At 44.8% G+C, this 20,219-nt stretch overlaps 1 protein-coding gene across 4 annotated transcripts in view; it reads right to left on the reverse strand.

The window, feature by feature from the left end:
* Window positions 1–19,525, reverse strand: part of ABCC9 (ATP binding cassette subfamily C member 9) — a 92,742-nt gene extending 73,217 nt beyond the window's left edge. For all 4 annotated transcript variants that reach the window (XM_063308659.1, XM_063308657.1, XM_063308660.1 and 1 more), the window contains exons 1-8: window positions 19,414–19,525; window positions 16,300–16,488; window positions 15,098–15,264; window positions 13,827–13,968; window positions 13,222–13,343; window positions 11,980–12,146; window positions 10,171–10,413; window positions 3,159–3,365 (exon numbers count right to left, since the gene is read on the reverse strand). In XM_063308659.1, the coding sequence (XP_063164729.1) occupies window positions 3,159–3,365; window positions 10,171–10,413; window positions 11,980–12,146; window positions 13,222–13,343; window positions 13,827–13,968; window positions 15,098–15,242 (1,026 nt within the window). In that variant the 5' untranslated portion in view covers window positions 15,243–15,264; window positions 16,300–16,488; window positions 19,414–19,525. The remainder of the gene's footprint in view (window positions 1–3,158; window positions 3,366–10,170; window positions 10,414–11,979; window positions 12,147–13,221; window positions 13,344–13,826; window positions 13,969–15,097; window positions 15,265–16,299; window positions 16,489–19,413) is intronic.
* Window positions 19,526–20,219: the final 694 nt, after the last annotated feature.

Genomic DNA, 20,219 nt, shown 5'->3' on the forward strand with positions numbered 1-20,219 from the left:
AGCCCAAAACAGGTCCGATGGGCCCAATTCTTCAGCCGCTTCAACTTCCAGCTGAAGTTCATGCCGGGTAAAAAGAACTTCCTGGCCGACACCCTTTCCCGACTGCCCCAAGACGAAGAACCCGCCCCAGACACCATTGGGACGGTCCTATCCGCCTCGCAACTGGGGATGGCCGTGACCACCCGCAGCGGCGCGCGGAGGCAGCTCGACTCTACGGCGCAACCGACGGCGGGACAACCTGTGACCAGACAACGCCAACCGCAACTACCAGGGGGGATACGCACGGACCTCGCCGCCGCCCTCAAAACCGACCCCTGGTTCCTGGCAAACCCCGACAAGGTAACGATGGCACAGGACCTGGCATGGGGGGAAGGCAGAATCTATGTCCCGGACTCGCAACGCCAAGCGATCTTGCATAGATCACACGACGCCAAGCAAGCGGGACACTTTGGGTTCCTTAAGACCCTACACCTAACAAGGCGTCAATTCTGGTGGCCCGCGCTAAGACGAGACGTGAAAGCATACGTCGCGTCCTGCCCAACGTGCGCTAGGGCCAAACGGGCACCAGGCAAACCCGCGGGGCTTTTACAACAGGTGGCAGAACCCTCCCGCCCATGGGAGGAAATCTCCATGGATTTTATAGTGGACCTCCCACCCAGCCAGAAGAAAACGGCCATTTGGGTGGTGAAGGATTATTTCTCGAAACAGGCCCACTTCATCCCCTGCACGTCGGTCCCGTCCGCACAACAACTAGCCAAACTCTTCCTCATCCACGTGTACAGGTTACACGGATGTCCCGCACGTGTGGTGACCGACAGGGGCACATAGTTCACTTCTAAATTCTGGCGGGCCTTCCTAAAGCTGACGGGGACCCAACAGGCCCTATCCACTGCCTGGCACCCCCAGACGGACGGAGCCACAGAGGTCCTCAATGCCACCCTAGAGCAATTCATATGCTCATACACCAACTACCATCAAGACGACTGGGCCGAACTGCTCCCGTTCGCTGAAGTCGCATACAACAACGCCGTCCACACGAGCACGGGGAAAACTCCGTTCGAGGTAGTCTTGGGGCGCGACTTCGTCCCCATACCGGAGCTACCACAACCCCCGGAACCCCAGGTGGACGCTAGCGACTGGGGACGGAAGATTGCGGAATCGTGGCCTATAATCACGGCAGTGCTGAAGGATGCACAGGCGGCCTACAAAGAGCAGGCCGACAAGCACCGGCGCCAACAACCGACGTTCCAAGCGGGGGATATGGTCTACCTATCCACCAAATTCCTAAAGTCACCCCAACCCTCGAAAAAACTGGGGCCTAAGTACATCGGGCCGTTCCGAGTCACGCAGATAGTGAACCCGGTGGCAATACGCTTGGACCTGCCACACAACCTACGGAGACTCCACCCGGTGTTCCACACCAGCCTCCTGAAACCGGCAACCACCTCGCGATGGCACCCAAGCACGCCACTGCCCTCACCAGTGATGATCAACGGGCAACATCACTTTGACGTAAGGGACATACTCGACTCTCGCAGGCAACGGGGGACCTTACACTATTTGGTCAGGTGGAAACACTTCCCCCACCCAGAATGGGTGGCGGCGCACAACGTTAACGCGCCTGACCTGACCCGGGCTTTTCACCGGGCATACCCCGACAAGCCAAAACCAAGGCTAGCAAACCGCCACCTGCATAACCCCTCCCCCGCGCCCCCCCCGCCTACCGTGCCCCAAGGGAAAGGGCCCCCCCAAGCCCGCGACTTGGGTGGACCTCCCCCCCCCGGGACTCACCCCCCCCGCCCCGGGCCCACGAGGCAGTAACAAGCGGGCGCCAGCACCCTCCCCCCGCCCCGGGCCCACGGGGGAGTGGCAAGCAAGTCAACAGTGCATCCTGGGGGCAACGCCCAGGAGCACACATAACAAAGGCGACGCACTTAGAATAAAAAAGAAGGGCCCTACCTGGAGCTGATAAGCACCCGACCAGCCACGCCTCTCTCCTCGTCGAACTGAGCCAAACAAACAGGGTGTGGCCGGAGCATGCGCACGCCCAGGGGGTGACCTGGGCATGCGCACTAAGAACACACCCTGAGAGGCACGTGGTAGAGGGCGGAACAAAGGGAGGGGCGAAAACTACTCCGGCGGGAAATTCAAAAAAAAAAAAAAAATAAACCATTTTGACAGCTCTCATGGTAAAAAACCAGAAAACCGGGGGGGGGGCACTATTCGGACAGGGGGCAGTATGTCATGAGTGCCGTTGAGCTGAAGACATCAGCGCAATGGCACACATGACAATAACAAGGAAACAGGGGAAGGGGCTCAAGATAAGTAGCCATCAACTTACAAAGACTGAAGGACAAGAGACAATGGCTAAACGGATCGCAAGGCACACCCAAGCTGTTAGCGCTAACGCAACGGAGATCGCCCAGCTGACAGCAATCACCGGAGGAATAGGGAAACCGATGATGGGCGATCCCGGAACGCCAGCGGGGCCTCGCAACCCCTCACCTACCGGCAGGACAGCGTGTTGGACAAAGGGGGGTGACGTAACCGCGAGTGAGGGGGCGCTGACCGGCGCGGGGTATTTAAACCCCGCACCGGCGCGCTCCTGTCACTCTCAGCTTTTTTCCTATACTGTACCTACACTGCGAATAAATCAGAGCCTGTTTCACAGAATCAGCGTCTGAGTATTACTCGGAGGTAGGCAGCGCATGACAAGGAGGCAGATGAAGAACCTGTCGTTTTCCAACACTGCTAAACTGTATAATTCCTGGAAGCTCTAGGCAGGTGGGTCTGTAGCATCTGGAGAGCACCAGGTTCTCCATCCTTGGATCAAAACAGAAAAGGCAACCTTGTCCACACTTGGACCATTGTGTGTTTTATCCTGCCCCAAGAAGTACAGTATTCGATTTGTTCCTCATATCCGTGCTTTGTTACATGGCTGAAGGCATAGCTACAGTTCCAAATCCTAGCTCTTTGCTTCTTCAGCAAACCTTTCACACAGGGATAACCACAGTCCTTTCCCTAGCTGAAAGAGAAAGATGTGCAGAGACAGGAAAAGATCTGCCATCGTTTGGAGGAAAAGCAGATTAAGGGCCTCAAGAGACAAATAAACAAATAAATTATCCAGCCCATTACAGCTGTCAGAATTGTTAACTTACTTCAGGCACATTGGTATAATTGCCGAATGTAGCGTTGCCCGGAGCATAGATACTGTCAACAATACCAGAAATGCAAAGTGGTCCAGCAAACCCCAGAAGGTCTGCTAAATAGCGGAACGTGCTGCTGAGGAGAATGGGGCGCCCAAAAGCTCGATACATTGCTAACCAGATGGAAGGGGCACGGTTCGGATCGTCGGCCACTTTTTTCTGGAAAAAAAAAAAGTAGGGTGAACAAAAAAATTAGTTTAAGAATTAAAGCAAACAAACAAAAAGCCAATGCAAAGGTTTTCTTTTAAAAAAACTTGGCCTGTAGGAAATCAACCAATTTTAAGCGCCGTACCCACACATGCGCTCTACCTGGGGCTGCCCTTGAAGGCCATCCAGAAGCTGCAACTGGTCCAGAATGCAGCGGCACACACAGTTTTGGGTGCCTGGTGGTTCACCAAAGTCACACCACTGGCTCCCAGTTTCCTGGTGCAATTCAGGATGCTGGTTATCACCTTTAAAGCCCTACATGGCACAGTCAGGTTATTTGCAGGGTTTTTTTTTTTTTCGTTATTAAACAAATTTATATGGCCGCCCAACTCACACATGGTGACTCTGGGCAGCTTACAGAATTAAGTATTGCCTCTCCCTGAGGGTATCTGCCCATTCCACTAGGCCAGATAGGGTAGGTGCGCTCCAGGTCCCCTCCCTTAAATGCTGTCTGATGCTCTTTGAAGGCTTGGAGGTGTGTCTGCTCGGTGGGCACCCCAGCCCTTTGCAGTAGCCTCCTACCTGAGATTCGAGGGGGCCCTGCCCTTTCAGCTTTCTGGAAGCCCGTGAAGATCTGGCTGTTCCCCCAAGTGTTGGGCTAGGATGGGGGTTAAGTCAGAAGGCTTATAGTTTGCCTGGTCTTTTATTCCTGTTTTTATTGGTTATTGTGAGACACTTAGGATCATTACATGAGATAGGTGGCCATATAATTTTTTTAAATAAGTAAATAATTGACGCTGAATCATCTCTATGCTGAATTAAAAGGACATATAGGAGATACTTCAATTTCTTTCCTTGTCATGTTTTTCATCTTGGCTTTCACAGGGGAAGGGAAGATAGGAAAGTATTAAAAAGAAGGTGCCACAAGGAGGTTTCTTTCCCAGCCTGGCTGCTTAAAAACTTTTTTATCTGGGGGTGAAAGGGATTAAAAGCTGGAGCTTGCCACATGCATGCTATGAAAAGAAAACCTTCTTAACTTATTTTAAATACCATTTTGTGGAGAGGAGTACTGCCAGTTTCAAGCTGAACCTCTTTTACTGAAGTGTGATAAAAGTCCTTGGGGGAAAAGCAGATCCTTAACCTTTCCATGGGGACAGAATATACTCAAAGTGTTTTCTGCCCCAGTTCAATGGGAACAGTTTCACTGAATCCACTTCTTTATGCGTTGGCTATGCAGAGTTCAAGCATGTCAGATTCCCACACTCATTTCTATAATGCTAGCATAAACAAACGGATTAACAGCTTCTTAGGTCACCAGCTGAAATGCCAGTCACCTGGCAGTATTGTCTTAAATCTGCCCCCAGTTTCTCTTTTTCATATCTGAAGATTGGAAGGATTACCCATCAGGCTTCCTTGAGCATCACTTTAGCCTAGCCCTGGAAACAAAGCTACATCAGGGCACTTTGGGAAATTAAAAGCAAAGGGTTCTGGAGAGAAAGCGCTGGAATAAAATTAGGCCCAGAGTAGGCATTAGGGAACCAGCCCAACCTCGCAGTAATGCAGAAAGGGTGAAAGAGTAAAAACGTGTTATTATTCGTATTACTGAAGACTAAATATGGCCAGTGTTAATGATAACATTGTTTTCCTCCACTCTTTTTTTACCCAGGCAAAAAAGAAAAAAAAATTAAAAAACAGAAAAGCATTCCAGGGAAGTCTTCGCCAGGTTCCTGGTGGATATATTGGGTGACAACTTCCATTAACCTCAGCCAAATAGCCTTTCACAGCTACATACATTCAGATGGCAGTTTTCCAAGGAACCAAGACATGGCCCAACATACTTGGGTGTTTGTGTGGCAGAAAATCTGATTCTTCTGTCATGCTTGCCAAGTAATATTGTACTAAATTGTGTATGTTTTGCTGTTATTTCCTCCCCCCACACCCCACATTTTTCCCCTTTGTGGAAATCTAGAAGAAGCTGGTTTAAAAACAGAAAAACCGCCCTGAATTTAAATGCCTGCCCTCCCCCAGAAAGAGTAGGAAAAATTACAAAAAATTACAAAAACTTCTGGAAATTGTGGAAATCTAGAAGAAGCTGTCTTGAGAAATGCAATGAGCTGGAGATGCAAGAGGCTGTAGACATTCTGCTGAAAAATACGGCTGCCTTTGAAAATTAGCCTGAAGATTAGCAGCTACCTGGAAAGAGCTGTTTTTAGCTTATGTTTAACATTTTATAATTTCACACTCCTATCCAGTTAACTCTTCCTTTCATCACTGTTTCCCCAACCCCCCTTTTTCTTTTCCTCTCTTTCCTCTTCAAAAGGCTACCCATTCCTTTTCTCCCATCTTCATCTTGCTATTCTTTTCTTCTTTTGGGTTGCTTCTGCTGGAGCGAGGGAATGTGGGTTTGTGTGTGTGCGTGTGTGTGTGTTACACGTCTATGTTTCTGTGCATAAGAATGGTTTGTATGTGTGTGGGCAGAGAATAGCTGATAAATGCAGACGGAGATCATTTTAATCAGTAGTCATTTATACACACACACACGAGAGGCAAATATTGTCCTGATCCTGCCATTTTCTTGGAATGGAGTTTCTGCAGATGTATGTAAGCTTTCATTTTTACAGACTTTGATTCAGTAGCCATTGGAAGTAACAGACAAAATTTGAATTTCAGACAAGAGCGGCATTTACTTCCATAAACAATTTGTATTGATTGAAGAATCATTCTGGAGCGCATTCCTACATATAATATACATTGCTGTACATACACAATTTTATGCATGTACATTCTGTGCATGCATGAAATTGTATTCACCATTAAATGGATCCTTAACTCTAATGGACCCCTCGTTCTCCCATTAGTTCATTGAACTGAGTGTTTACTACAGTATATCTATAAGCACACAAATATGCAGGGGTGTCACATGCACACAGGTGGTATTGTGAAGACTAATTTCTGCTTGTGTTGACAAATATAAAGGTGGGAAGCTTTGTTTAGGATTTTGGTCTATATCTGTAATTTTTCCTACGCTTTCTCGGGGAGGGTGGGCATTTAAATTCAGGGTTGTTTTTCTGTTCAATAAATACAGGTAGTCCTCAACTCTTCAGCAAAGGATCGTTACCTTGTCATGGTGCTGGAGCTTGAGCACCTCAGTGATGCCATGAGCTAAACCGTGAAGGGCCACCCAAGACGGGAAGGTCATGACAGAGAGGTCAGACTAAATGCGATCCCTGGGGAAGGTAACGGCAATCCACCCCAGTATTCTTGCTGTGAAAACTAAATGGATCAGTACAACCAGAGATATGTCGGTATACCATCGGAAGATGAGACCCCCAGGACGGAAGATGGTCAAAATGCTACTGGGGAGGAACAGAGGATGAGTTCAATTAGCCCAGACGTGACGATGCAGCTAGCTCAAAGCCGAAAGGACAGCTAGCGGCCGACGGTGCTGGTGGTGAACGGCGAATCCGATGTTCTAAGGACCAACACACCATTGGAACCTGGAATGTAAGATCTACGAGCCAGGGCAAATTCAGTGTGGTTATTGGTGAGATGTCAAGATTAAAGATAGACATTTTGGGCATCAGTGAACTGAAATGGACTGGAATGGGCCACTTCACATCAAATGACCACCAGATCTACTACTGTGGACAAGAGGACCACAGAAGAAATGGTAGCCTTCATAATTAATAGTAAAGTGGCTAAAGCAGTGCTTGGATACAATCCCAAAAACAACAGAATGATCTCAATTTGAATTCAGGGCAAGCCATCTAACATCACAGTGATCCAAATATAAGCCCCAACCACAGATGCTGAAGAAGCTGAAGTAGAGCAGTTCTATGAGGATCTGCAGCACCTACTGGACAACACGCCTAAAAGAGATGTTATTTTCATCACGGGAGACTGGAATGCTAAGGTGGGCAGTCAAATGACACCTGGAATTACAGGTAAGCATGGCCTGGGAGAACAAAACGAAGCAGGACATAGGCTGATAGTATTTTGCCAAGACAACTCACTCTGCATAACAAACACTCTCTTCCAACAACCTAAGAGACGGCTTTATACATGGACTTCACCAGATGGACAACACCGAAATCAGATTGACTACATCCTTTGCAGCCAAAGGTGGTAGACATCTATACAGTTGGTAAAAACAAGACCTGGAGCTGACTGTAGTTCCGATCACGAATTTCTTATTGCACAATTTAAGATCAGACTAAAGAGATTAGGGAAGACCCACAGATCAGCTAGATATGAGCTCACTAATATTCCTAAGGAATATGCAGTGGAGTTGAAGAATAGATTTAAGGGACTGGACTTAGTAGATAGGGTCCCGGAAGAACTCTGGAAGAAGTTTGCAACATTGTTCAGGAGGTGGCAACAAAATACATCCCAAAGAAAGAGAAAACCAAGAAGGCAAAATGGCTGTCTGCTGAGACACTAGAAGTAGCCCAAGAATGAAGGAAAGCAAAAGGCAACAGTGATAGGGGGAGATATGCCCAATTAAATGCAAAATTCCAGAGGTTAGCCAGAAGAGATAAGGAATTATTTTTAAACAAGCAATGTGCAGAAGTGGAAGAAGACAATAGAATAGGAAGGACAAGAGACCTCTTCCAGAAAATTAGAACCATCGGAGGTAAATTCCAGGCAAAAATGGGTATGATCAAAAACAAAGATGGCAAGGACCTAACAGAAGAAGAAGAGATCAAGAAAAGGTGGCAAGAATATACAGAAGACCTGTATAGGAAGGATAACAATATCAGGGATAGCTTTGACAGTGTGGTCAGTGAGCTAGAGCCAGACATCCTGAAGAGTGAGGTTGAATGGGCCTTAAGAAGCATTGCTAATAACAAGGCAGCAGGAGACGACGGCATCCCAGATGAACTGTTCAAAATCTTGCAAGATGATGCTGTCAAGGTAATGCATGCTATATGCCAGCAAATTTGGAAAACACAAGAATGGCCATCAGACTGGAAAAAATCAACTTATATCCCCATACCAAAAAAGGGAAACACTAAAGAATGTTCAGACTATCGAACAGTGGCACTCATTTCACATGCCAGTAAGGTAATGCTCAAGATCCTGCAAGGCAGACTTCAGCAATTCATGGAGCGAGAATTGCCAGATGTGCAAGCTGGGTTTAGAAAAGGCAGAGGAACTAGGAACCAAATTGCCAATATCCAATCGATAATGGAAAAAGCCAGTGAGTTTCAGAAAAACATCTATTTCTGTTTTATTGACTATTCTAAAGCCTTTGACTGTGTGGACCATAACAAATTGTGGCAAGTTTTTAGCGGTATGGGGATGCCAAGTCATCTTGTATGCCTTCTGAAGAATCTGTATAACGACCAAGCAGCAACAGTAAGAACAGACCACGGAACAACGGACTGGTTTAAGATTGGGAAAGGAGTATGGCAGGGCTGTATACTCTCACCCTACCTATTCAACTTGTACGCAGAACACATCATGGGACATGCTGGGCTTGAGGAATCCAAGGCTGGAGTTAAAACTGCTGGAAGAAACATTAACAATCTCAGATATGCAGATGATACCACTTTGATGGCTGAGAGAAGAGAAACTGAGGAGCCTTATGATGAAGGTGAAAGAAGAAAGTGCAAAAGCTGGCTTGCAGCTAAACCTCAAAAAAACCAAGATTATGGCAACCAGCTTGATTGATAACTGGCAAACAGAGAGAGAAAATGTAGAGGCAGTGACAGACTTTGTATTTCTAGGCACAAAGATTACTGCAGATGCTGACTGCAGTCAAGAAATCAGAAGACACTTAATCCTTGGGAGAAGAGCAATGACAACTCTCGATAAAATACTTAAGAGCAGAGACATCACACTGACAACAAAGTTCTGCATAGTTAAAGCAATGGTGTTCCCTGTAGTAACATATGGCTGCGAGAGCTGGACCATAAGGAAGGCTGAGCGAAGGAAGATCGATGCTTTTGAACTGTGGTGTTGGAGGAAAATTCTGAGAGTGCCTTGGACTGCAAGAAGATCAAACCAGTCCATCCTCCAGGAAATAAAGCCAGACTGTTCACTTGAGGGAATGATATTAAAGGCAAAACTGAAAAACTTTGGCCACATAATGAGAAGACAGGACACCCTGGAGAAGATGCTGATGCTAGGGAGAGTGGAAGGCAAAAGGAAGAGGGGCCGACCAAGGGCAAGGTGGATGGATGATATTCTAGAGGTGACGGACTCGTCCCTGGGGGAGCTGGGGGTGTTGATGACCGACAGGAAGCTCTGGCGTGGGCTGGTCCATGAAGTCACGAAGAGTCAGAAGCGACTAAACAAATAAACAACAAGTCCTCAACTCACAACCATTCATTTAACAACTGTTCAAAGTTGCAATGACACTGAAAAAAGTGACTTACAACCAGTTCTCGCACTTATGACCATTGCAGCGTTCCCACAGTCACTTGATCAAAATTTGGGTGTTTGGCAATCTGCATGTATTTCTGACAGGTGCAGGGTCCTGGAGTCATGTGAGCACCATTTGCAACCTTCCCAGCTGGCTTCCAACAAGCAAAATCAATGGGGTACTGTGTGATTCACTTAATGACCATGGTAAAAGGTCATAAAATTGGGCACAACTCACTTAATGACCACATCACTTAGTGATGGGAGTTCCTGTCCCAATTGCGGTCATAAGTTGAGGACTACCTGTAGAATGGATGCTACTGAAGATCGGTTGGCTTTTTGTGTCTGGTGGCGAAGGTGAATTTCAAAACTGAAAACAGATTCTGAAAGAATGCAGTTGGAAAGCCAATGTCGTTGATTTAGAATGAAAATATTCAATTCAAGGTATTACCTTTTGCTCCTCATAGGCATCTTTCAAGCAGACATAGTTAGTAAGTGACCGCATTGCAATGGGCAGTTTCCCAATTGCCTTCAGGTCGATGGGTTTTTTGTGAGCTGATATGATCAGAGTGTTCAACCACCAATAGGTTGCCTTGGACAGCAAGTTGACAAAGGGCTGAAGAAATCTCACGCCCAGATCCTGGAGGTCTTCGGGTGGCTTTACTTTTTGAGGGCTTGAGAAGAATACGTATCTCTGGGGAGAAGACACAGAGAACACGCTGTGTTCACAATCAGCCAGCAGGCAGGAAAGGTATTTTGCTACTTGAGAGAAAGCCGCATACAGCACCCACGCCCACTCAAATAAAGGTGCTCGGCACCCAAAGGCAGCCAAGTTATTCTGGCCCCTGAATCAGTGTAATGATTTTTTTTAAAAAAACTAAATAACTTGCCATTTGCTGCCCAAGCTGACTGCCTTACTTCTGGTCAAAAGGTCACATAAGCAGTAGAAGGGTCAAGTTACAACAGAGGGTCCAAACAAACTGGGAAGGGGGGGATGATACCCTGTCCAATGTACCACTAATTGTTCTCTGTGAGATAGTTTTTTTTAAAAAAAAGATGAATACCCCAAAATCTGAAAAACAGAACAGTTGGTATCAATCGAAGCAAATATTTGTAGCTCAGGGTTGAACTGTGAAGTCCTTGGTGCTCTCTGAGCCTGGTTGTTTTCCTGCAGACGTTTCGTTGCCAGACTAGGCAACATCTTCAGTGCGAAGAGGGAGTGGGCCTTGTTCTCAGTTTATATACTTTGACTTGCCCTGCTTGTGTTGGTGGGGGTGTTGTTCTCTCCCTGGGAGTTCTTTGATTGGGCTGTCAGAAACCACCAACAGACTGTTACAACCACATGGCATCACTGCAGCACATAAACCAACTAAAACTCTTCAAAACATATTAAGCAAGCCAAAAGACCCAATAGCCGAAGAAGAAAAAACATTAAGGAGTTATTTACAACATACGATGCAAAGACTGTAACAGCAACTATGTAGGACAGGCAGGCAGAAGACTAGCAGAGCGCACCCACGAACACCAACTAGCAGTCAGAAGACACAATGAGAACTCCTTAATCTCACAACACATGGACAGACTCAACCATACTTTCAACTGGGAAACGGTGAGCATCCTGAACCAAGCCAAATCCAAAAATGCCAGAGAATTCCTGGAAGCCTGGCACTCAGACCAAGCAGCCATCAACAGACACATAGAGGTAAACAACATTTACAGACCATTCAAAAGAGACAATAGAAAAGCCAAAAGACCAGTACACTCCCTTGCCAGCAATCAACACTAGGCTTAACACCAGATGAACCATCAAACAGCACAATACACCCTAATCAAGGAACTATCAACTCAGGCAATCAACCAAGCAGCAAACAACAGCCCAATCAAGGAACTCCCAAGGAGAGAACAACACTGCTACCAAAACAAGCAGGGCAAGCCACGGTATATAAACTGAGAGCAAGGCCCACTCCCTCTTTGCACTGAAGATGTTGCCTAGTCTGGCAACGAAATGTCTGCAAGAAAACAACAAGGCTCAGAGAGCACCAAGGACTCCACAGAACAGTTGGTTTTTACCAAGGGCTAAATCAGCCATCTTCAACCCGGCATTCTCCAGACTCCAAAACCCAGAGTTCCCAGCCAGCACAGGACATGTAGCCAAAACACATCTAAAGCATGCCAGTTGGAAAGGGCTAGATTAAACTTCCTCACCTGCCAGTGGTTTATGCATGATATTGAGGAACAATACATCTCAAGACGTTCTTACCCGAACACGTATCACGTTGATCTCCACAGCCATTAGCAACCCGTACAGCACCACCATCGTCCCAGTGATGCAGAAGCGTAGCTGACCAAAATAGATCTCATCTTGGCAATATCTGACCAGCTTGATAGTTTTGGTGACAAAGGCCATGATCCAGTACAAAAAAAGGGCTGTGGCATCAAAAGAAATACATAGCCCTCAATTCCATGCATGCAACATTTATTCTCTAATCAAGCATATACATAAATATGCCAGAATCCAAAGAAGATTGAACTGGGAAAACATAGACTGTTGGAAAGCAGTAGAGAGAACTGCAAACAGCTAGCAAATAATAAAATGCTTTATCCTGGATAAACTTGGATTTGTTTCCTAAATCTATAAGCAACTCCTGCAAGCTCAGAATGGTTTATCGGATAGAACTTGCAAAATGCTTTCCCACTTCTTCCACTCCCATGAACCTTTGCACCAGAAAATTTCATTATATCACCTCCCCTATTGCCCAGACAGGCAACAGTAGGCATGGTTTGACCACTCAGTCAGCGTTTGGGAAGTATTTTCCATGTTGTTAGCCCTTATCAGTGAGTTCTTAATGGACTGATTGATCAATCAATTGATTACATGCCATCAAGTCATTGTTGACTCTTAGCAATCACTTAGATAGATTTTCTCCATGACAGTCTGTCCCTAACCATGTCTTTCAGGTCTTCCAATGGTGCACTCATTGCCAATGCAACTGAGTCCATCCCCCTTACTGCTGGTCATCCTCTTCTTCTCTTTCCTTCCACTTTTCCCAGCCTTAGAACCTTCTCCAGAGAGCTGGGTCTTCTCATAATGTGTCCAAAATAGGTAATTTGAGCCAGGTTGTTAATGGAGAGGCTTATTTTTTCAGACACTCTTTCTCTCTGGCTCTTTTTCTTGGAGGACTAGGTAAGGCAGAATGGGTCAACTGATTGGGTTTTGAGGTTCCCATGACACAGGATGGGGTTAATTTAACCCACTGCATGACTGAATTTATTTTGGGTCAAGTTGAGCATTCCCTATGAATTAGTCAACTGAGTTAATTAACTCCTTTTTGGTATTTTCACAACTTACTAGCCTCCACGCTGATCCAGTTATGCATGAAACAGGGCCAATAAGTTTTCCAATCACCCACTAAAATGTGTTGTGGGAACAAATACTTCTTCTCCTGCTTTAGCAGGACTGACATTTTTTTGAATGTAGACATTTTAAAAATGAAGTACTTACCCAGAAGTAATTTTGGAAAATTTGATGTCTCAATATTGTGGTAATATACTATGGAAGTTGTAGCTGCTACAAAACCCATTATAGCAGGCAGGAAGAGATGTGGATGGCGAGAACGTAATATTCTGTAGAGGAACCAAGGCTGATGTCAAAATCATGGCTGTATCTCAATGCAGAGAAGCCCAAGAGATGGACTGTGAAAGGTGAAAGGTCCTCTGTGCAAGCACCGAGTCATGTCTGACCCTTTGGGGGGATTGCTTCTTTTGCAACGTTTTCTTGGCAGACTGTACTGGGGTAGTTTGCCACTGCCTTCCCCAGTCGTCACCTTCCCCAGCAAGCCGGGTGCTCATTTTACCGACCTCGGAAGGACGGAAGGCTGAGTTGATCTGAGCCTGTCTTCGGGAACTGCCAGTATGTGCTACAGTATTTGTGCACCCTATAGGCACACTTTTTGCCTCTGAATCTAAAATCTATTAAATATAAGACAAAGCATTTTTGGAAGATGCTTTTGAAAGGATTACGTGGCTCCGCGGGAACGGTTTGCAGTCCATGACCCATCTTGGGCCCCACCATCAGCCGGGTTTTTTGTCCCCTCCCGCAGCACTTACGTATCTGAAACAATGCCCTCGCCGATTTCACACACATGGACAAAGAGGAGAGTGAATGTCAGGATCCATCGCAGGTTGTGTCCAGGGAAGTGCAGCCATGTGTTGTGATGGATCTGCACTTTGGAGCTTTGGCTTCCCCATCCTAAAATAAAGAATCCAGTGAAAAAGCCATAGAAAGGCAGTGCTTGAAGCACAAGAGCAAAATAATGCACGGATATCTCAGCTGGACTGGCAAATCCCAGGAAACTCAATTTTTGTCCTATTATTCTCATTTTTCCCTTTCTGCTTTCCATCTGAATCTCAGCGATGCCTGCACGTTTTCAGTTCTCCCTGGACTGGTTTTTTTTTTGGATTGCTTCAGGAGTGTCTCCAGAATTCCACACAACAAAAGTGACATCACACCATCATGACCTGTGTTTTCCCCTTTTCACATATGTGTGGCATCACGACACATATACAAAGGGGGAGGAGCGTATTGTGTCAATGGATGCTACTTTCCGATCTGGTCCCTCCTGAACCTCCCTGCAGACACCTGTTTTGCTCCTTTAAGTTGCTTTAATATCTTTATTTTGCTACGCCTGTTGATACTCTCTTTTGGTTTCAAATTTGGCTTGCCTGGGCTTTGCTTCTGTTGACATCCTAGGCATTTGTTCTTCAGGAAGAAAAAAATAATTAAAATGGAGCATTCTTTATCTCAGAATCTGGGTCAATGCGATGATGAATTCTGGTGTGTTTGCTTTAAAATAGTGACTGTGCATCATCCTGTGAACAGTTCAAAAGCTCAAGACATTAGGGTTGATAGGGAAATTAATTTGGATTGCATCTGTCTGCAGGATTCTCTAATTCACAATTCTAAATCTATACAGGAGCCTGAATACATTTATAAATAGACAGTGCATACTTTGGAATTTGGAGATATTAATAAGCGATTCAAAAAATGTACAGGAAAAGGATATTGATCAAGAGAAAATGCTTGTAAAATGTGCATATTAACAAAAAGTGCTAAAATGCATTGTATTTGAAGAAAAACTGCAAGGAAACAGTATGTCTGCAAAGAAAAACAAACAAAAGTTTGTAGATTTCCTGGATGGATGGATGGATGGATGGATGGATGGATGGATGGATGGATGGCAGGCAGGCAGGCAGGCAGGCAGGCAGGCAGGCAGGCAGGCAGGCAGGCAGGCAGGCAGGCAGGCAGGCTCGTTTTTTATAAGGACTAAACTATGCAGACTGTAAAATGACTGGAAGAAGCTGGCTGTGGCATTACTTACCAATAAACAATATAGGAAATGTGATGAATAAGAGGAACACATGAGGTACCAAATTGAGGGCGTCCAGAAAACAGACATTTCTTTCGAATCCAGCACTAATGTTGTAAGCAGAAGGGTTGTCATTGCCACAAAATGCAATTTTCATTGCTTCCTCTGGAACAACTGCACTGTTGCAAAGCAAAGAAAACTTTACAATACCATCAGAGGAAGGTTCACAGTTATGCCACTAGTGAATCCAGTATTGTACTGTATTTTGTATTGGTTGCCTACACATCCTATATTTCTTTCAAGGTACTCAAGGGGTGTTCCCAGTCCTCTTCCTGTTCTATAAGATAGGAGGGGCCGAGAGATAACAACAGGCACACATTCACACACTAAGCTTCCTTGCTGAGTATGAACTTGAACCTGGGTTTCTCAGCTGAACCACTACCTGTACAACTGGACAGACTAACCACTGTCATCAACAGAACAAAGCCCACATGAAGCTTTCCCCCCCCTCCCATTGCCTTTGAGTTACTCTTGATTCTTGGTGACTATGTGGACAAGTCCCTGCAGTTTTCTTGGCAACATTTTTCAAAAGTGTCCTTGCCTTCTTCTTTCTAGGGCTGAGACAAGTGACTGGCCCAAAGTCACTCAGCTATTTTTGTGCCTAAGGCAGAACTAGAAGTCAAAATGTCCTGGTTTCTAACCTGGTGCCTTTAACCATTCAATACACCAAACTGGCTTTCATCCACACTTTTAAAAAGCAGCATGGATTAGGACTGCAATGTTATTCCTCAATAAATAGGATTAGGATGAGGTTGGAAATCTAGACTTTTCCCTTTGGTTCACAAGCTTGCTAAGAAAGTTGTGCTTTTCTAGCCAGCTTCTAACTCATCTTTTAATTTTTCCTGCTTCTCCATTCTACAACCAGGTCCATAAAATGGCAGAATTCCATTATATCAATGTTTCCCAATCTGGGCATTTTCCAGATATGTGGACGTCAACTCCCAGGATTCCCTAGCCACAGGGTCATTGTTGAGAATTTTGGGAGTCTTAAGATCACACATCTGGAAGTTGTCCAGGTAGGGAATCCCTGCATGATATCCTCAAACCCCCCCCCCCGCTCCCTGTTTTAATAGCATTAGAAGACAGTCCTCTAATTTGCTGTTTCCAAATACATTTCTTAGAAATGAAGAGAGCAGCTGAAACAGACGAGCCACATATCAATTGCAGAATAGGTGACTTTGGACTACAACTCTAGCAAGCACTTGTTGGTTAGGGTGATGGGAATTGAAGTCAGATCTTCTGGAGAGCCAAGTTGTTTATCTCAGGTCCTCCAGCAACTTTTAGTTTTGATGAAACAGTCAACTCCTAATCCCCAAGGCCTCTATTCCAGGACAGTGAAATTTCTACTCAAAAAGAAAAATTGGATTTTAAGCAATACATTTCTGGAAATGCAAGGGCAAGAACAAAGAAGGAAATTCCCAGAAATGTGGTTTGCCTTCCCTAGGGTCAGTCCTTTTCACAATCCACATTTTCTAGTTCACGCTTGCTAATGAATTTCTCTGCCCCTCTTTTCCTCTTTTTATCAGACATTTTTGCCACTGAGACTCTGCCAGGGGGTAGGGCTGGGGATACCACTATGAATGTTGGGTAACAGCAACTCCATGTGAAAGTCTATGACTGAGAAAGGGTGATTACATAGTAGAAGCCTTCACTGGAAAAAGCTCTTGATCCCATTTTATTTTCCCCAAACCCAAAGCCATTATTATCATTTGTTTGGTTTTGCCTTATGTGAACACTGCCAATTGTGGTTCATAAACCCCACTTATGGCTTATTAAAATGGCTCCCTACCTATAATTTCTGGATGATCTTTGGTAGGGTCTCCCAAAACTATTTAAAAAAAGGGCCAAACTCTCATGAAACTACAAAATCTTATGAGGTATTATGCTGTCACTTGCCATTCTACAAAAACAGTGTACTCGCACCAGATCTGTAATCTCTCCAGATATGGTGGCAAATGTGGTCAATGTTAAGGATTACATAGAAATTCACAAAAACTTTCCTTGATAGTAGACTAGTGCACCCAAAGGAAAAGGTTGGGAACCATCAGCTTAATACAAGGGTCTTCAAACATGGCAGTAGTAAGCCGTCTTTGAAATGATAAATTAATTGTGAGAGTCCAATGGGAAAAACTAATAATTTCATTGAGATTAGGGTTGAGAAAAAGAGGGAGGAGAGGGACACTTCTTTTTAATAATTACATTTTAAACTAGATATGACTGAGTTTTTCACACCTACAAGAACTGTCCACTAGAGCTTGTACAGACAAAGCAAAGAACAAAACCTGGATCAATTTTTGATAGAGCTCTGCTGTCTGAAACACTGTAGTTCAAGAGTTTTTTTTAAATTGTCATTCCCCTCTCAGAGGCTCATAATCCCCTGAGGTATCCTGACCCGCAGTTTGAGAACCCTGCCTTAATGTACCATGGACGCCCAACTCATTGTGGCTCATTCAATAAGCCATGGTTAAGAGAAGTATGGCTTAGCCCATTGTAGTAAATCAAATCTGTGCCCATGTAACTGGAGTTCAAAACTTTGTTAACCAATCCACCTTAACTGCATGAGTTTTGCTTGATAAAAGCTCCAAATTCTTTATGCAAGCATGTAGATAATCAATTATCAAATACAACAAATAAGAGAGTTATTTTCATATTTCTGAATATCTTAGTGACAACAAGTAAGATGGTTTTCTCATACAGTTAGGGGAGGAAATACAACCTAGCATAATGGAAATTATTTTAATGTAAAGAACACTGCACAGTTAAATTCTGTAACAAATATATATCTGAGTATGATATATCACCACTTCCTTTTTGAATTTCCCGATGTCAATTTTTTAAACTATTGATTTACTTTCTTCAATCCACCTCTACAAAATCCTCTTTATCTGTGGCAGCTTAAATATTTCACAGCTTAATGAAGCATTCCCTAGATAAATAATTCCATATATGCTACGTACTACTTGCTCTACTTTTTTGTTTCTTTTTTAAACCTTATGTGGATGATTTATATTTGAAAGTTCTCGATAATATTCCAGGCACAAGTATCGTAAACTATTCTTACCTGTTTGCCAAAAAGCGTTTACAATTTATCTTCAGTGGATGGGAGAGCTGAGTTGGATATAAACTAATTATACCTGCAATCAAATGGACAACTCATTCTTTTTCCTTCTCACAGATTTTTCATGTTCCTCAAACACAAATGACTGAGGTCATCATCCTGCTGAAATACAGGGTTTCTTTCCTTATTCTGCTTTCAATGAGAGAGGCTAAATATGTATCAGAGAACGTTCATGGAATTACAATCCTATCTATATTCACTAGGGACGTGGTGGTGCTGCGGGTTAAACCGCTGAGCTGCCGAGCTTGCCGATCAGAAGGTCAGTGGTTTGAATCTGCATGACAGGGTGAGCTCCCGTTGCTAGTCCCAGCTCCTGCCAACCTAGCAGTTCGAAAACATGCCAATGGGAGTAGATTAATAGGTACCGCTTCGGTGGGCAGGTAACGGCGTTCCGTGTAGTCATGCCGGCCACGTGACCACGGAAGTGTCTACGGACAAACGCCGACTCTTCGGCTTTGAAACAGAGATGAGCACCGCCCCCTAGAGTCGGACACGACTGGACTTAACGTCAAGGGAAACCTTTACCTTTACCTATATTCACTAAGGAGTAAGTAAATGGGCATTACTTTGAAGTAAACATACTGGATTGGTTTTAGCCTCTGACAGGCTCTGTGCTGTACACATATATGCAGGAGCACACAAACATAGGCATAAAGACAGAAAGAAACAAATTACATTTCTGATGGACTTGCTCATAAAAAATACAGAATCAATAATATTTTGCTTAGAAATACACTAACTTTAATCTCAAAAGAAATACTTGCAATACAGAAATTCCCCCTTGGCTCTTTCTCACCCCCTTTTAATTTTCCAAAGCCACTTGCGCAGCCCTTAATGCTTTCCTAGTATATCGTCTTCTGACTTTACATCAGAACTTCCCATCCCAGGAGCGAAAAGTTATGATGGTAATGTTCAGAGGAAAGAAGAAAAGCAGATTGCACCCCCACCCCAACCTAGCAAAGGAGGACGGCGTAGTCCTTCTTATGAGCTGGCAACGGAATTATTTAAACAATTTCTCTGCGTCCAACTCTGAAGAAGTACAAAAATGGAGAGAGAGACTACGTTGCTCCAGAAGATATGAGGGAAAAGAGGAAAAAATTTAGTAAGGGTGGCCTTTTGAAGCTCAGAGAAGACTGCAAGAGAGCCTTACCTTCATAAACACACAAACACACTCTGACACCGAATGCCCAGCACTGTTTCTCCTGGCGTGGCCAATATCATTCAGACGACAGAGGCTGCTCCACCAGAGGAAGCCAACCCAGGTTATTTTTAGGCAGGTGACGAGAAGATCAGCTGCTGCCTCCTATCGGGTTTCGGGAGCATACAGATTCTTCCTCTTGCTTTTTTCATCCATGTACTCCAGAGAACAGGAAACTGGGAAGAGTTTTCCCAAACAATTATTTATTTAAATGGCTGTCTTGTAAAAAAAAAAAAAAAAAAGGGAAATTCACTTGCTTCTCCAGTAAAATGTACTCAGGGCAGCTAAAAACAAAACAGGGCTTTACAAGAGTTTCATTCCTACAGGCAGAGTGGGGTTTCCCTCTTTTTCGCAACTGATAAATACTCGGCTAATATGGATGGGGAAAGACATCAGAAACTGTTCGTTTTCTGTTAAAGGCAGAAGGTAGCTGCAAATGTTGGGGGAGCACGAAGTGGCAGCCTATCATGTTGGCAGAGAAGTAAACCCCCCCTGTCCTAACAGCCAGGAACCACGCTGAGACAAGGAATAGGTCTCTAGTGTTTTATTACTGCTACATAACAGAGAATCCTAACAAACTGAAGAAGCGTGGGAAAAACCCAGACATATAAACCCCAAAGACTAAGGCGGGCCCGATCTGTGTCTCTTTGAATGGCCACCTAATTCCTCAGTACTACGCATGCGCTTTACAGCCTGGATGGGAGCCCCCTGCTGGCCATCCTCACTCATGACACCCCCCACCCCTTTTGCTTCTTCCC

The sequence above is a fragment of the Candoia aspera genome, chromosome 7 (genome assembly GCF_035149785.1).
Source record: "Candoia aspera isolate rCanAsp1 chromosome 7, rCanAsp1.hap2, whole genome shotgun sequence".
NCBI lineage: Eukaryota > Metazoa > Chordata > Lepidosauria > Squamata > Boidae > Candoia > Candoia aspera.